Source organism: Danio aesculapii, chromosome 19, assembly GCF_903798145.1.
Source record: "Danio aesculapii chromosome 19, fDanAes4.1, whole genome shotgun sequence".
Classification (NCBI taxonomy): Eukaryota; Metazoa; Chordata; class Actinopteri; order Cypriniformes; family Danionidae; genus Danio; species Danio aesculapii.
Window position 1 is genome coordinate 5,632,467 of NC_079453.1, and position 17,222 is coordinate 5,649,688.

Below are 17,222 nucleotides of genomic sequence, written 5' to 3' on the forward strand. Positions count from 1 at the left end.
TACTAAATAATAAGGCAAAACTTTAGTAAAAATTGAGTAAAAATGAAATAAAACTTGATTTCAAATTGAATTTAGATTTATTTAAATAATGTAAAGTTAAATTCTTTTTTTTTAAAGAAAGTAACATTGCTAAGAAGCAAATGTGAACATATTTAAAATGAGAAAAATTCTGGTTATCCTTGACACTTAATCTTAAAATTAAAAAATGATGACCGTAAATTGATTACATTTAACCACAACAAAAAGTGTTTTTTTATATGAAAAATAAATGATTGAAATAAATAATAATAATAAATATATATTTTTTTTATTTTTGTCTGCCAAAAGTTTAATATTTATTATACAGAAACAAATGTTTGATGAAGACGTTTGATGATACGATATTGAATCAAAAATGTTTTTTTTATGTTATAAAAATATCGAAATACACTTAAGTACAATTAGATACAAACAAAATGCTGTTAAACAAACAAAGTGCGTGCGTGCGTGTGTGTGTGTGTGTGTGTGTGTGTGTGTGTGTGTGTGTGTGTTGGCAATTAATACGTATCGGGTCAAAATATTCCCTGTTTTTAGGCACTAATAATTTGTAGCTGAAATAACTGATGACGTGTGATTTAAATAATTCAAATACGATTATTTTTTAAAATTAATGTATTCGATTTAATCTTATATATTTATAACATTTAAAAAACAATAATAAAAAGCACATAAAACAAAACTGAACTCAAAAAATAGAACATTCATTCATTCATTTTCCTTCGACTTGATCCCTTGATAAATGATCCCTTATTTATCAGGGGTCACCGCAGTGCAATGAACTGCCAATTATTCCAGCATATGTTTTACGCAGCGGATGCCATTCCAGCCGCAACCCAGTACTGGAAACCATCCATCCACTCTCACATTCACACACACACTCATACACTACGGCCAATTTTAGTTCATCCAATTCACCTATACCGTACCACATGCATGTGTTTGGACTACTGTGGAAATCGGAGCACCCGGAGGAAACCCACGCCAACACAGTGAGAACATGCAAACTCCACACAGAAACGCCAACTGACCGAGCTGGGACTCAAACCAACAACCTTCTTGCTGTGAGGCGATTGTGCTAACCACTGAGCCACCGTGCCACCAAAAACAGACCATATTAATATACATAAACTAAAAAACTGACATAAGGAGAAGCACAAGGAAAAAAACATCTGAATAAAACCCCCAAACCACTTTATTCCATTTTATTAAAGTTATTTTTCAGACAAAATACAGCTAAAACGGTTGTACTGCGCTTGTGCCGAAGCAATTTCCTTTGAGTAACATCCTCAGAGGTTATTATAGGCCTGTCTCCAAAGGTTTATGATGCTAAAAATCTGTTTCTTTATGGAGAATGTGTGTGTTTTTTTTTCTTTTAAGCGTATGAATATGTTATCAAAAACAGCGTAGGTATTTTTTTCTCTGTGTGTTTTTTTGTTGGTTTGCTCATTTCTTGTGTGCGTGTGACCAGGATGTAATCTGGAAAAAGCAATTTATGCCTGCGTTTCTCTGCTCCATCTGCTGTTATATGGAGATAAACACTGTCGTTTCATCACTTCACAAGCATGCTAGATTTGTGCTGGTGGAAACAAAACAACTCTCCGTTTAAAAAAAAAAAAAAGAAGATGAAAAACCCTCGAAAAACAACATCAAAAACTTCTTGATAAAAAAGGTTCAGATGCTCAAATTAAACATACTTTAACACATTAATGTACAACTGACCTTTAACTGACCTTTACATTGCTTTACGTCACCTGATTTATTATAATGTCAAGTAATCAAAACTGGTGAAACATGCTTTTATTAAATGCTGAAACTGTAAATATGACTGATATTAAATATAATAATTAATAATAGAAAGCTGCAGCAATGTAGTCAAGATCCATCACTTTATTATAGTTTGAGCGCGGATTTTGGAGATTGCTTAACTTACATGTATTTTGGAATAAAATAATAAGATGTTTCTCTTGGAAAAGTGGCTTATCTCATAATTCTGACATCGTTTCTGGGGAATTTGGAGAGAAAAAAAGGAACTTTAAAATAGCAATGAAAAAAAAAACTGGTAATTTTCTTTGAATTATAAATTTGGAATATCTAGAAATAACATTTGGTTCATTCATTCATTTTCCTTCGGCGTAGTCCTTGATTTTTTAGGGGTTGCCACTGCGGAATGAACCGCCAACTATTCCAGCATATGTTTTACACAGCGGATGCCCTTCCAGCCACAACCCAGTACTGGGAAAACACCCATACACTCTCACATTCACACACACTCATATACTACAGCCAATTTTGTTAACCCAATTCACTTACAGTGCATGTTTTGGACTGTGGGGGAAACCGGAGCACCCGGAGGGTAGAACATGCAAACTCCACACAGAAATGCCAAGTGGTCCAGCCGGGACTCGAACTAGCAACCTTTTTGCTGTGAGGCCACAGTGCTAACCACCTAGCCACCAGGCCGCCATTTAGTGAAACTAAAGAACTGAAATAAAGAATTCTATCTTTTTCTATTATAAATTGTAGTCATCACACGTTTGTACTTTTTTCATTATTTTTTGGCTAGAGCAATAGTGTAGACTTTCTAGCAATTCTGAGGTTATATCTCGCAAATCTGAGTTTGTATCTCACTCTTTTCTCAAATTTTTGAGTTTATATCTTGTATCGTGTTCTATTTCTTGTATTTTGCAACTACAATTTTTTCATTCATTCAGTCATTTTCTTTTCAGCTTAGTCCCTTTATTGATCTGGGGTCGACACAACGGAATGAACCGCCAACTTATCCAGCACATGTTTTATGCAGCGGATGCCCTTCCAGCTGCAACCCATCTCTGAGAAACATCCATACACACTCATTCACTACGAACGATTTAGCCTACCCAATTCACCTGTACCGCATGTCTTTGGACTGTAGGGGAAACCGGAGCACCCGGAGGAAACCCAAGCCAACACAGGGAGAACATGCAAACTCCACACAGAAACGCCAACTGGCCCAGCTGAGGCTCAAACCAGTGACCTTCTTGCTGTGAGGCAACAGCACTACCTACTGCGCCATTGCGTCGCCCCTACAAATTTTTCATCTTTTTCTTTTTTCCATTCTCTTGCAAACTTTCTGTCTTGTTATACAGACTTTAAAAAAAAACTGTTGCTTTAAGTCTATTTTTAAAAATGTGACTATTTTAAAAAGACTTTCTCAGAGATTTATATTTATTGTCAATTCTGAGCTTTCTGGGCCCTATTATACACCTGGCGCAATTAGGCGCAAGACGTGTTTGGCACGATTTGGTGTTATTTTCAGACCAGCACAACCATAAATTTCATGTTTTGCTCAAATTTGTTTAAATAGAAAATCAATTTGTGGCACTTTGTGGACTCATGGGTGTGCTGGTCTAGAAATGAGGTGTGTTAAGGCGCATCGTTGGCGTGTTGCTATTTTAAGGAATTTAAAAATAGGCATTGACCAACTGAAAGCTGGTCTAAAGTCCAGCGCAGATCGCGTTAGTTATTTGCCTATGCAGGTCCAAAAGCTTATACATTGCTTAATACACACAGGATGCACATCAATACACAAATATCTTTACTTATGAAGAAAATAAAGGATTAAATTGTTACAAAAATTATTATTTCTACATAATAAAGTATTTCTACACTAAAAAAACACTGCCTTCATGCCTCATCTTGTTTTTTTTGTTTTTTTCAGTTTATTCATGACAATTTGCATTTGTTTAATGTTATTATTATTAGCAGTATTATTTATTATATGCATATTTATATTTGTTTTAATAAAAACCTGTCAGTTTTGGAGACATGTGTTTGGATATAGCTTAGTTTCTTCATCACTCTTCATTATTATTGTTAATTTATTGGTTTGCTGAAAATTAGAGCTAAATTTAGAAATAGCTTTGAAATAAATCTTTGCGCTTAACAAACATAATTAAATATGTAGGCTAATAGATGTCTTCAGTGGAGTATGTACAACACCGATTCCTCATCCATGAAAGTAAAGGAGTAAAGTAAAGACAAAGTAAAGAGGCCGAATGGAGGAGGCTCGTTCTTTATCGTTGCTGCAGACGGTCTGTTAAACGGTTTACTATTTTAGGTTTCAAACACCGAAGTACACATTAGTACTGGCAAAACAACCATTTACAGTGAATAAAATGTCTGTGAAAATGGCAATAGCCATATTAAACATAATCTGACAACATGCATATTCACTTCATTCAGTATACACGTTGTGTGTGGGTCAGTTTAGGAGTTCACACAGGAAATCGGATTCTGACCTCATTTATTATAACAATGTGAAACAAAAAAATCAGATCTAAGAAAAAAATCAGATTTGAGCACTAAGCCTTGCAGTGTGAACATAGCCTAATTTATCACAATCTCATGCAGGCGTGTGCAGAAGAGCTGCTGATGGCAGTAGGTGGCTGAAGGCACATGCAGGGTGGCACTCAAAACACTCATCATCCACAGACAGCAGTGCTTCTGATAGGCTTACTCTATGGCAGTCTCTCTCTCTCTCTGGCTCATCTCTTTATCCGCTCATGCTGTAGAGCTCTTGTTTGACAGTGGCTAGAGGAAAGCACGTCAGCTCTCTGGAGGCAGGGATTTAACAGCAGAAACACTCCAATTTTACCCCTTTTACAAGATGTAAAATACGTCTTTGGTGTCTCCAGAATGTGTCGGTGAAGCTACAGCTCAATATACCCATCAGATCATTTGTTATCCAAGGTCACCAAGTTAATTGTCCACCAGACATGCTAGAGGTCACTCTGCACATCACATCTGCCACTAAACCGAACTACATATCCCATCATGTTCTGCAGTCACACACCAGTTTCAGGTCACCTCTTGATTAGGCAGCTGAAGTTAGCCATGACTGTTTACATGGGCTACATACACACCACACACATCTTTGCTGAGTCTTGTTATCCTGTAGTAAGCATTACTAAGCATTTTCCTCTTTAGGTAGCCGTTATGTGATCCCTGTTTGCTTTACTGTTTGTGTTTGTTTCGCTGCCTGCCTCTGCCATTCATCTGTTACATTCTCTGGATTATCAACATACTCCCGTCCTTTGAACCTTGCCAGCCTGACAACTCTAAATAAAGCTACATTTGGATCTGAGCCCTAATGTCATCTCAAATCATTACAATACCCTGTTGAATATGTAAATTCTGGGGTCAGAGTAAATGCTAGCTGTTTGCGACAGGGTTTCTGTCATCTGGATTCATCAAGTCACATTTAAGACCAATGTGAATTAAATGTCAAATTTAAGACTTTTTAAGACCTTTTTAAAACCATTATGAATGAAATTTCAGACTTACACAAGGTTAAAGGCTTAATATTTTTTTAATGGCGAAGTTAGAACCTTAAAAATACATTAAAAACAAATGTTATTGTAAGGAAGATAATAAAACCATATTAATAAGTAAATTTTAATAAGTAAGTTAGTTAATAAATGTTTCTTAACTTTTAGTGAAATATATTGTCAGTGATTGAAAGGGTGTTGGCCCAATTGGGTAAAGCTTTAGATGGACAAAGGAAAATTAAGACTCGTTTAAAATTATTTAAGACCTACAACACAATATTTCAGTGGATTTAAGACTTTTTAAGAAGTCTTTTCAAAGCAGATACCCTGATTTGCATGTGTTTTTAACGTGTTTGAGCTCTCTCAGCCAACGCAATTGTTCACAGTAATGCCTTAAGGGCAGGGCCGGATTAACCAATGGGCATTATGGGCATAGTTCCAGGGGCCTGTGCAAACTTGGGGCCCCTGCGAGGGGGGGAAAATGCAGATTTTGGAGTGTCTATTTAGGCTAAGTGCAAATAGCGCAACTCGTTGGAATAAGCTAGTTAAGCAATTCACACCCATCACCATTTTATTGACAGAGACATCATAACTAAAGAGCGCAACCAACAGCAGCGTGAGTGGCGTAGCTCGTAAAACGCGATCGATCATGAACCCGGTTCGAATCCGGCATCTGATGAACACGTTCTTCTTTTTTCCCCCACTACATATCAGATATTTCTTACTCTTCATCACGAGGAAGACAAGTAGAAATCATTAATAAGTGTGTGTGTTATGGAGGACTCAGATTCATAGAACTGGATTGGAGAGGTGTTATATCCAAATCATATACATTATAAGTTTACATTAAAAAAAACACCCTTAAATATATATTTTAGTACTTCTTCAGTGAACCTGAACAAGTACTGTATATTAAAATCCATTCATTTTCACTAGCTGCATTAGTATTTTTTTTTCAAAGTCTGCTTTATATGCTTTTAAAATAAGTAACATTTTTGGAGACTAGAAATATGTACTGTATATCATGTATTTAAAAAATGCAGGAAATACATTATAGATTATTTTTATTAAAAATTAAATTAATCTTATTTTTTAATTCAACTATAGGGATGTGGCCAGGTAGGAGCCCTACAAGACATTGTGCCCAGGCACCTAAGAATTCTTAATCTGGGCCTGCTTAAGGGGGTCACACACTGGATGCGCCTCTCTGCGCCGTGACACAGTTGGAAGTGTTGCACACCAGACGCGCACATTCGTGTGTTATTAAAATGAAACTATTCAGATGGTGCTCTGTGGCGTGGCAGAAATATGAACAGTGTCTTGAGTCGTAGCTTGGTGCCGCATACACTGATATAAATCTATTGGCCCGTTTCCACTGAGTGATACGGTACGGTTCAGTTTGGTACGCTTTTATGGCCGTTTCCACTGTCAAAAGGCGAACCGAACCGTACCGTACCACTTTGTCGGCACCCTTTCGAAAGGGTACCGAACACGAGAAAGGGTACCAAAAGGCGGAGCTAGACGCGCAGCTGAACGCTATTGGTTTACAGAGATACGTCATTCGCTTTCGCAACAAGCCAGAATGAAAAAAAAAAACGCCATGTTTGAAATACACAGCGAGATATTATAGCGGAATTATATATACATATAATAACAAGCCATGGTCGATCCGGGCTCAAACAAACCTTGTCGTCATCTTGATGAACAGCCACAAGGCCATGGAGTAGAGCAGAATCTACCCTGTGCCTCGTAGTTTTTTACGAGGCAGTCTGAAGTGGGAGCGGTTTCACTTTCTTCCTTGTGCTCATCGCGCGTCTATATCTGAAATAGCAAACTTCTTGAGCTGATGATAATAACGTGCGCTTGATTATTGACGTGCTTTTAAAACCCGATCCTATCAGACACTTGACAAACGCGAGAGTGAAGCGTGAAGAAGCAAAGGAGAAGCCGGAAAAAAAGGAGCACATTATTTTTCATCAAACATGAACAAAATGCCATGTTTAACTATTATCTTCACCTTTTGGACTATTATGAACTGGGAATGATGGAATTCCTCTCTAACAGAGGCTACATGTGCTGCTGAAGATTACAGACACAGATGAGAGGTTTACACTGACTGTAGGCTATATTTTCTGGTGTTTTTGAACCTAAATAAGGACGAAATGTCTGCTGTGTATAGTTTTTCTGTAGTTGATAACATATCGGAGACTGTAAGCGGCTGTATGTGTTTATATATGTTCATTTATTTATTTATTTAATATAATCACAGGCATTACAGTAGTCTGTTTCACACTGTCATTGATCTGCAGTTATAATCAACTCATGTTCATAGAAAAGTTAGTAATAAGCATTTATAAACAAGTATTTATGTGTGTAAAGCATCTGTTTTGTGAGAAGTGTTTCTCATATGATATGTAAGTGACCAGTACAGCGTTATTGTAGACATTTCCTCGAGCGAGAATTACGTCAACTGAAACTTTCTGACATAACACCACGCCCACCAAAAGGGTGCCCTTGGTAGTGGAAACGCAAGCCTGATAAAGGTGACCAGTACCGACCCGAACCGTACCGTACCGTACCAGTCAGTGGAAACGAGCCATATGTTAAGAATTCTAAAACGCATGGTGCGGCGCATCGCAGAGCGGTGCATCCGGTGTGCAACCCCCTTTAGAAGAGACATTTTTGGTTTAACCTTCAACTTTAAGTAAAAGAACTTTCTTTGTTGAACTTTCGAGAGCTCAACAAAATATTAAACTCACCGCAAATTAAGAAGAGCATCAGCGGCGTTTCAGGACGTCACGTCCATCAATCGCAATCTGAAAAACAAAAGAGCAACATTAAACCCGAAAGCGAACTGATAAAAAAATAAAGACCTAAAAGATAAACATTGATGCATTTAAAGCCATAGCACATCCAATAAAACAGATCATTTCATCTCCTTGGTGACAACAATGATTAGTTAAAGCAACATTACAGCTATTTATCAATCTTTTTACACTTTTACTTCTAGTTTAAGCTCCTCAGCAAAAGCGTCGAGCCAAGAAAAGCTTTAAATGAACAGGTTTGTGGTTGTTTTTATTCAGTTTAAGAACTAGTTTAGATGAGATTAGACTGTGACGGGTAGTTTACCTTGTGGAACGAAGGCCTGTAAATACAGCTACCGCCATCCTCATCAGCTCTGAGGTCAGCTGGGGTCATTTAGAGGCTGTTTAGTGGACTATAGAGACGGTCATATGACCAGAAGGGGGGAAGAAAGAGCAAAAACAGCAAGCAGAAATCCCCAAAAAAGAAGCACGTTCAGAAAGCCACTGCTTACATTTATACTGTATGAAAGACAATATCTGGAATTATACTCTGTCCATGTGCAACAAATTAGTACCGTGTCTATGACTGCCATTAATAAATGAGCACGATTAAAGATATATTAGTGGATAATTAACTTCTCGGAGGAAGTCGCTTTCATACGTCGCACCACAGTGTGTTGTTTTCAAGTAGAAAGAATTATGGGAGATAATAAGGTACGTTTATGATTGCAAATTTATTTCATGCTGCTGGCTGCGGTGGGTTACAAATGAATTTAACAGGTTGCAATTAAATTTAATTCCACAATGGTAATTACTGTCAAAACAATCAAAATCGAATAATGCTAGCAAGTCAGTGAGGGAACTGTACTCACTTTCCTTTTACTATTTGGTTTATTTTCACATTTATGTGGGCTTAAATGAGTGAATCTTTAATGGGTTTTAATGATGAGACATTTTAGCTGTTAGTTTAACTTACAGTTTTCAACCAAAGTGAACAAGAACGAAATGATGCTTTGCTTTTCTTTCAAAAAAGTTTATTTTAGAATCAACTGAGACGAGAATTAAAGGGCTTACACAAGCTTACAAAGATTATAGCTCTTAACAGAAAATGTATTCAAAATGCCACCACCACCAGGACCACAAGAATTGTCATTACTATCACCTTTTAAACTTCAGCGTACATTGGATTAGACTTTTAATAGATTTAGAAAACAGTACTAGGTAACTGAATCAACAGTGTTGGCTTTAGAAATGGCCGCTAACACTTTGCTGCGCACTTAAAATGCATTAAAACAAGCTTTAAATGATACATGGTGCGCTGCTATGTTTGTTTTTAAAGAAACACTCCACTTTATAAAATAATAGGCTCATTTTAGAAGTGATCCCCAACCCAGGGTCTCCGGGTATCAATTGGTACCGGGCCACACTCGAAATCGTTATTTATTTACGTTTTATTTATTATCTGAGTCTGAACGAGCTTTTATTTTGAAAAAAATCTTTTGTTTTGAAAAATGACCGTATTCTCTCTGTTACATCTCGGTCATTTGAGTGGCAAAATTAAACCCACAAGCTAGCAAAATGAGTAACAAGCAGACGTCTCTGGAAAGTTTCTTTGCGAAGAGGAAATTACACAGTGAAGGATCCACGAACAGCCAAGAAATGGATCCGCAACCCATTTGTCAACAAATCAGGTGAATTCAGATGAATCCAACTGCTGTAGATCGCAAATGATGGTGGAGGGCCGTTTACATATCGCATCTTTTCCCTACGCAAGTTCGGTATTTCCAATGGAATCCCAAGTCCAAAGTGTTGACCGGTCCGCAGTCATAAAAAGGTTAAAGATCACTGTCCTATAGAGCTAAACAGTTGAGTTTTACCATGCATTCAGCCGATCTCCGGGTCTGGTGGGAACACTTTTAGCTTAGCTTAGCATAAATAATTGAATCGGATTAGACCATTAGCATCTCATCAAAAATGACAGAAGAGTTTCAATAATTTTCCTATTTAAAGCTAGAATTTTCTAGGTAGATATGGATAGGATTTATACTGTCATTCTGGCGTAATAATCAAGGAACATTGCTGTCGTACCATCGTTTCAGCAGGTGCAATCATATTGCTATTAGCCATATTGACCAAAAAAATAGCAACTTTTTATTTTTTGTCTGTCTATTTTCAAAAATAAAATGGAGTGTTCCTTTAAATGCCTATCACAAGCAATGCTTTGGTTCAGTGTTTTTCTTTTTAATGCTCTATCGCTATTTTAACCCACACTGTAAAAAATTATTAGTTACTTAAATTGAGTAAAGTGAGTAAACCCATTGCCTAAAAAGTTGACTTTACTTAAAAAAGTGAGTAAACCTGTTATAGCTAGTAATTGAGTTGAGTTCACAGAATTTTTATAATTATGAATATAGTTAATTTAAATAGTGAAGTTTATTTATAAACTAATTTTGAGAGCACGGGCTTATGATTGATCACAGCTGGTCCCGCATTAGCTAACACATGATTCACCAATCAGATGATTCCTAACTCACTATAAATAACCAGAGGGAATCCCCCCTTCTACCCCTACCCCTCCTCCTTTTCCATTATAGGGTGGCACGGCGGTCCAGTGGTTAGCACTGTGGCCTCACAGCAAGAATGTCAGTGGTTCAGGTCCTTTACAGGCCGGTTGACATTTCTGTGCAGAGTTTGCATGTTCTCCCCGTGCTCGCATAGGTTTCCCCTGGGTCCTCCGGTTTCCTCCCACAGTCCAAAGACATGCGTCTTAAGTGAATTGATCAATCTAAATAGGCACTACAGTCGAGCTCTTAACCAGAAGGTGTATCTCTATATAGCAATTTCTGATTTGTTATTATCCCCAAATAAGTGGGGAGTTCTCGGGACCTACCTAAGCTCTAACTCCCCTCTCGCCCTTCAGAAGGGAGGGAGCCCTGGGCTCGAGGATCTTATGAGCTCAGGGCTCTCTCCCAGGACAGCATGCCAAACTTGCTTTATAATCAATCATCAGCTAAGTGTGAACTCTTGGATAATATTTAAGGTAATAATTTTACTCATTTTTTAAGTCAATGAATCGCTTTAAAAGGAATGGGTTTACTAACTTGAGTAAAGCGAGTAACCCTGTTGCCTTAACAGCGACAAGTTGACTTTACTTGAAAAAGTAACCTGTTATACATTCATTTTCCTTTGGTTTAGTCCTTTTATTAATCAGGGATCGCCACAGCGGAATGAACCACCAACTACTCCAGCATATGTTTTACACGGTGGATGCCCTTCCAGCTGCAACCCTGTACAGGGAAACACCCATACACACTCATTCACGCACACACACACACACTAATACACTTCGGCCAATTCAGTTTATTGAATTTACCTATAGCGCATGTGTTTGGACTGTGGGGGAAACTGGAGCACCCCGAGGAAACCCACGCCAACATGGGGAGAACATGCAAACTCCACACAGAAATGCCAACTGGCCCAGCCAGACTAGCGATCTTCTTGCTGTGAAGTGATAGTGCTAACCACTGAGCCACTGTGTCACCCCAACATAGTTCAATTACTTAATAAATTTAAGTTTACTCAGTTTTTAAAGTAAAATCAATGAATAGCTTGGAAAGCAATGGGTTTACTCACTGTTTTCGAGTAAAGTCAAATAATTGTTTTTTACAGTGCATCCACGCTATATAACATACTAATGGAAAGCCTGAAGTGCCATATAATGGATTAAATGTGCTATAATGCATTGGAATTGCCCAGTAAAGTGTGCAGGAGTAACTTCTAAATGGAGAAACGTCATTAACTTGAGGAGGAATCTCTCATATATCGACTCAAAATGTGAAATTCAATCAGGGATTTTAGTCACAATTGCGTTACTCCAACTTCCAATTGGATCCAAAACTGTCGATTTAGACGTTCATGAGAAGGTCTAAAAGTAGATCGCTCGCTAGGAGAAAACACTTATTACCACAGAGCTCATTAAAGGGTTTAAAATGTTCAACACAAAAACCAGACAAAAACTACGCAGGCTTTTCTCATCGCAACTGAAACTGCACACAGATTTTTTTTTTCATCTTTTTTTCTTTTTTTGAAATACGACATGCTCCTATAAGCCCTTTAACGCTGAAGAATTTCCCATTTAGAAAAAGAGAAAAGAAGGAAAACAACATGTGCACTGAGATCTTCTTTTTTTTCTAGTTAACTTTCATTAAAGGTCAAATTTACAAGGGACACACTGAAGCTGATCACCAACCAAAAAAAAAAGTATCTACAAAAAAACTGAGCTGCTAAATCTAAATATCGTATACCTCATATAACTCCACCCCCTAATCGCTAGTGCCCGCCTCCCTCCGTCATAAGTGGGACTGTTTATATTCTGATTGGTTGTCTGATTTAAACGGCATATAATCCATTGATCCGTAATACTCCATTTGTTGTGGTCATCCATGTAACACCAGTTCCACAGGATTTTATTCATCGGTTTTTGTCATTTTGGTCGATTTTATTTGCAAAAAAAACAGGAAAGAGAGTCCATAGAAAATCCATTACTTTGGGAGGGCACGTGGAGGACTGTAGCAGGTCAGAACCGGGAATACGGCTGATCTCTGTACACTCCTTTGCTTGTTCTTGCTGGTGGCGCTTTGTTGCGGTTGTTTGTCCATTCCTCCGGGCCTAAAGAGGGAGACAAAGAACAGGGGTCAGGAGGCTCATTAGTGGAACAGTTCTTTAGGGCTTTTTAGGACATTTCAATTAGAGCATGAAACATGCTCATCATACACTGCGGTAAAATGAGCGACCTGTCAAGATATATGTGTATATATATATAGACACACACACACACACACACACACTGGCCACTTTATTAGGTAGCGGGTTTTACCCCCTTTTGCCTTCAGAACTGCCTTATTCTTTTGTAGCATAGATTCAACAAGCTACTGGAAACATTTCTCAGAGATTTTGCTCCATATTGACATGACAGCATCACGCAGTTGCTGCAGATTTGTCGGCTGCACATCCAGGATGCGAATCTCCCGTTCCACCACATACCAAAGGTGCTTTATTGGATTTATATCTGGTGACTGTGGTGGCCATTTGAGTACTGTGAACTCATTGTCATGTTCAAGAAACCAGTCTGAGATGATTCGTGCTTTATGACATGGTGTGTTATCCTGCTGGAAGTTATCTGAGCTAATGTTGGCTTTCTATTACAGGGTGTCCGCGGGGCCTTAAAAAGTCTTAAAATGTCTTAAATTTCAAAAACAAGATTTTAGGCCTTAAAAAGTCTTAAATTTACTGAAATATTTTCTTGTAGGTCTTAAATCCTTTTAATTTTCCGTCTTAATTTTCCATGGTTTATGTGAAGCTATCCAATTGATCCGACGCACTTTCAATCACCAGCAATACAACTCAAAACTTTTGGCAAAACTATTCATAACTAATATTACAACCGTTTGTTGTGCATACATTTAGCTTTTAAAGTGTTATTTTATGTTAAGTTCTGTTGAAAAAAACGTATGTATACAACTAAGGTCTGCTTGTTTTGACACATTTCAAATATGTGGCTTAGAAATAACTCATTTAAATTAGTTTTTTCTGCTAGGCCATGTTTTTTTTTTTATCCGTAGCGCTTAACCCTTTATAGGTCTGAAACTTCATTCTTCATAGTCTTAAAAAGACTTGGTGAAACCTGCAGAAACCCTGTTTCAGCTGGAACCAGTCTGACCATTCTCCTCTGACCTCTGGCATCAACAAGGCATTTTCGCCACACAGAACTGCCAGTCACTGGATATTTTCTCTGTAAACCCTAGAGATGGTTGTGTGTGAAATTTCCAGTAGATCAGCAGTTTCTGAAATACTCAGACCAGCCCGTCTGGCACCAACACCCATGCCATGTTCAAAGTCACTTATATCACCTCTCTTCCCCATTCTGATGCTCGGTTTGAACTGTAGCAGATCATCTTGACCATGCCTTATGCATTGAGTTGCTGCCATGTGATTGGCTGATCAAAAGTTTGCGTTAATGAGCAGTTGCACAGATGTAGTGGCCGGTGAATATTCATATAAATGTATGTATACAACTAAGGTCTGCTTGTTTTGACACACACACACACACACACATATATATATATATATATATATATATATATATATATATATATATATATATATATATATATATATATATATATATATATATATATATATATATATATATATATATATATATATATATATTAATTTAAAAAAAATCTCTGGACTATACATTTTTAGTTGCCTTTTGGATGCTTCAACATTGATTAATCATTGCTCGCAACTAATATTTTCTCTATTATATATTCAATTAAGGGGGTCATGGTGGCGCAGTGGGAAGCACAATCGCCTCAGCAAGGAGGTCACTGGTTCGAGCTCTGTCTGGGTCAGTTGGCATTTCTGTGTAGAGTTTGCATGTTCTCCCCTTGATCGCGGGGGTTTCCTCCGGGTGCTCAGAAGTCCAACAAGTCTAAAGACATGTGCTATAGGTGAATTGGGTAGGCTAAATTGACCGTAGTGTATGTGTGTGAAAGAGTGTGTGTGGATGTTTCCCAGTGCTGGTTTGCAGCTGGAAGGGGATCCGCTGCGTAAAACATGTGCTGGATATGTTGGTGGTTCATTCCGCTGTGGCGACCCCAGATTAATAGGCAAATTAGTAGGCGGATTAAAAGGCACTAAGCCGAAAAGAAAATGAATGAATGAATATTCAATTAATTATTTCAAATATTTAAAACAAAAGATTTCATACATCTTTCATTTTGTGTGTGTGTGTAGTGAAATATGACCTTGAAAACATATTCGCCCTGTTCCCATTAAAGTGTACTAATATCCTAGTGAGCTTGTTAAACAGAGACACACTTTGCTCTTCCTCCAGCCTGACAGTGATTTGTTCAGTAACTTGCAGCGACCCAAACCACCTTCAGTTGTGCCTTTTCCACAGCGACCCCAATCTTTAACAACAACAAAACCCAAGAGCCGATGCCACCATCCGCCAACCGTCCTCCAGATAATTCAACCGACATTCTCAGAGAACCGTCCTGCTTTTGTCCTTCACCTCCGGAAGAACAAAACAACTTTAATTGTACCAGAGGATCAAATGGCCACTTGAAAGGGCTTCAGTGAAGTGGCCTCGAGCGAGAGGTTAGCGACGCCATTAGCGTAACAGCGCAGCTCATTCAGCGGCATCCGTCTCCATGAGCCGCAGTGTTATTGACACACGCTTTTGTCTGATCTCGCTCGTTTGCAGCTCGTTTTTAGGGACAGAAAGACACAAAGGGCTGGAAAGTCACTTGTTTTCCAGGCGAGGAGCTATAGCCAATAATCTTTAATTAGAGAGCTGTCAGTCTCAGGTTAGCAAGCACAGAGGGTTCAAAAATGCTTTGCTTTAAATTCGTTTTTTAAAGGAACACTCCACTTTATAAAAGTCACCATTGGAGTTAAACAGCTGAGTTTTATAATTTTTAAATATATTTAGCTGATTTCTGGGCTTGAAGGGAACACATTTAGCTTAGCTTAGCATCAATCATTAAATCGGATTAGACCATTAGCATCTCCTCAATAATGACCAAAGCGTTTTTTTTTTAAAGCTGGACTTTTCTGTAGTTACATCGTGCTGTACATCGAATTATACTCTCATTCTGGTGTAATAATCGAGGAACTTTGCTGCCGTAGCATGTTTGCAGCAGGCGCAATGATATTACGCAGCACCTGAAAATCACGCTTTTGTCTGATCTTGCTAGTTTGAGGCTCTTTTTAGGGACAGAAAGACACAAAGGGCTGGAAAGTCACTTGTTTTTCAGACGAGGAGCTATAGCCAATAATCTTTAATTAGAGAGCTGCCAGTCTCAGGTTAGCCAGTGTTGGTTCAAGCAGAAGGTTGAAAAATGCTTTGCTGTGCACTTAAAATGCATTACAACAAGTTTTAAAGGATGTGATGTTATGATAAATTAGTTTTTAAAGGAACACTCCACTTTATAAAAGTCACCTATGGAGTAATACAGCTGAGATTTAGCATTTTTAAATAGATTCAGCTGATTTCCGGGTCTGAAGGGAACACTTTTAGCTTAGCTTAGCATCAATCATTGAATCGGATTAGAACATTAGCATCTCCTCAATAATGACCAAAGCGTTTCAGTAACTCTCCCATTTAAAGCTTGACTTTTTTGTAGTTACATCATGTACCAGAAAATAAAAAGTTTTCTTGGCAGATATGGTTAGGAACTATACTCTCATTCTGGCGTAATAATCAAGGAACTTTACTGCCGCACCATGCAACGATATTACGCAGTACCTGAAAATCATGATTTGAGAAGCTATAGGCAATAATCTTTAATTAGAGAGCTGTCAGTCTCAGGTTAGCAAGCACAGAGGGTTCAAAAATGCTTTGCTTTAAATTCGTTTTTTAAAGGAACACTCCACTTTATAAAAGTCACCATTGGAGTTAAACAGCTGAGTTTTATAATTTTTAAATATATTTAGCTGATTTCTGGGCTTGAAGGGAACACATTTAGCTTAGCTTAGCATCAATCATTAAATCGGATTAGACCATTAGCATCTCCTCAATAATGACCAAAGCGTTTTTTTTTTTAAAGCTGGACTTTTCTGTAGTTACATCGTGCTGTACATCGAATTATACTCTCATTCTGGTGTAATAATCGAGGAACTTTGCTGCCGTAGCATGTTTGCAGCAGGCGCAATGATATTACGCAGCACCTGAAAATCACGCTTTTGTCTGATCTTGCTAGTTTGAGGCTCTTTTTAGGGACAGAAAGACACAAAGGGCTGGAAAGTCACTTGTTTTTCAGACGAGGAGCTATAGCCAATAATCTTTAATTAGAGAGCTGCCAGTCTCAGGTTAGCCAGTGTTGGTTCAAGCAGAAGGTTGAAAAATGCTTTGCTGTGCACTTAAAATGCATTACAACAAGTTTTAAAGGATGTGATGTTATGATAAATTAGTTTTTAAAGGAACACTCCACTTTATAAAAGTCACCTATGGAGTAATACAGCTGAGATTTAGCATTTTTAAATAGATTCAGCTGATTTCCGG

General features: G+C 37.9%; 1 protein-coding gene across 1 annotated transcript in view; it reads right to left on the minus strand.

Moving 5' to 3' along the window:
- Positions 1-12,637: 12,637 nt before the first annotated feature.
- Positions 12,638-17,222, minus strand: part of khdrbs3 (KH domain containing, RNA binding, signal transduction associated 3) — a 278,892-nt gene continuing 274,307 nt past the window's right edge. The window contains exon 9 of the mRNA XM_056479532.1: positions 12,638-12,817. Within this exon, the coding sequence (XP_056335507.1) occupies positions 12,726-12,817 (92 nt within the window). The 3' untranslated portion in view covers positions 12,638-12,725. The remainder of the gene's footprint in view (positions 12,818-17,222) is intronic.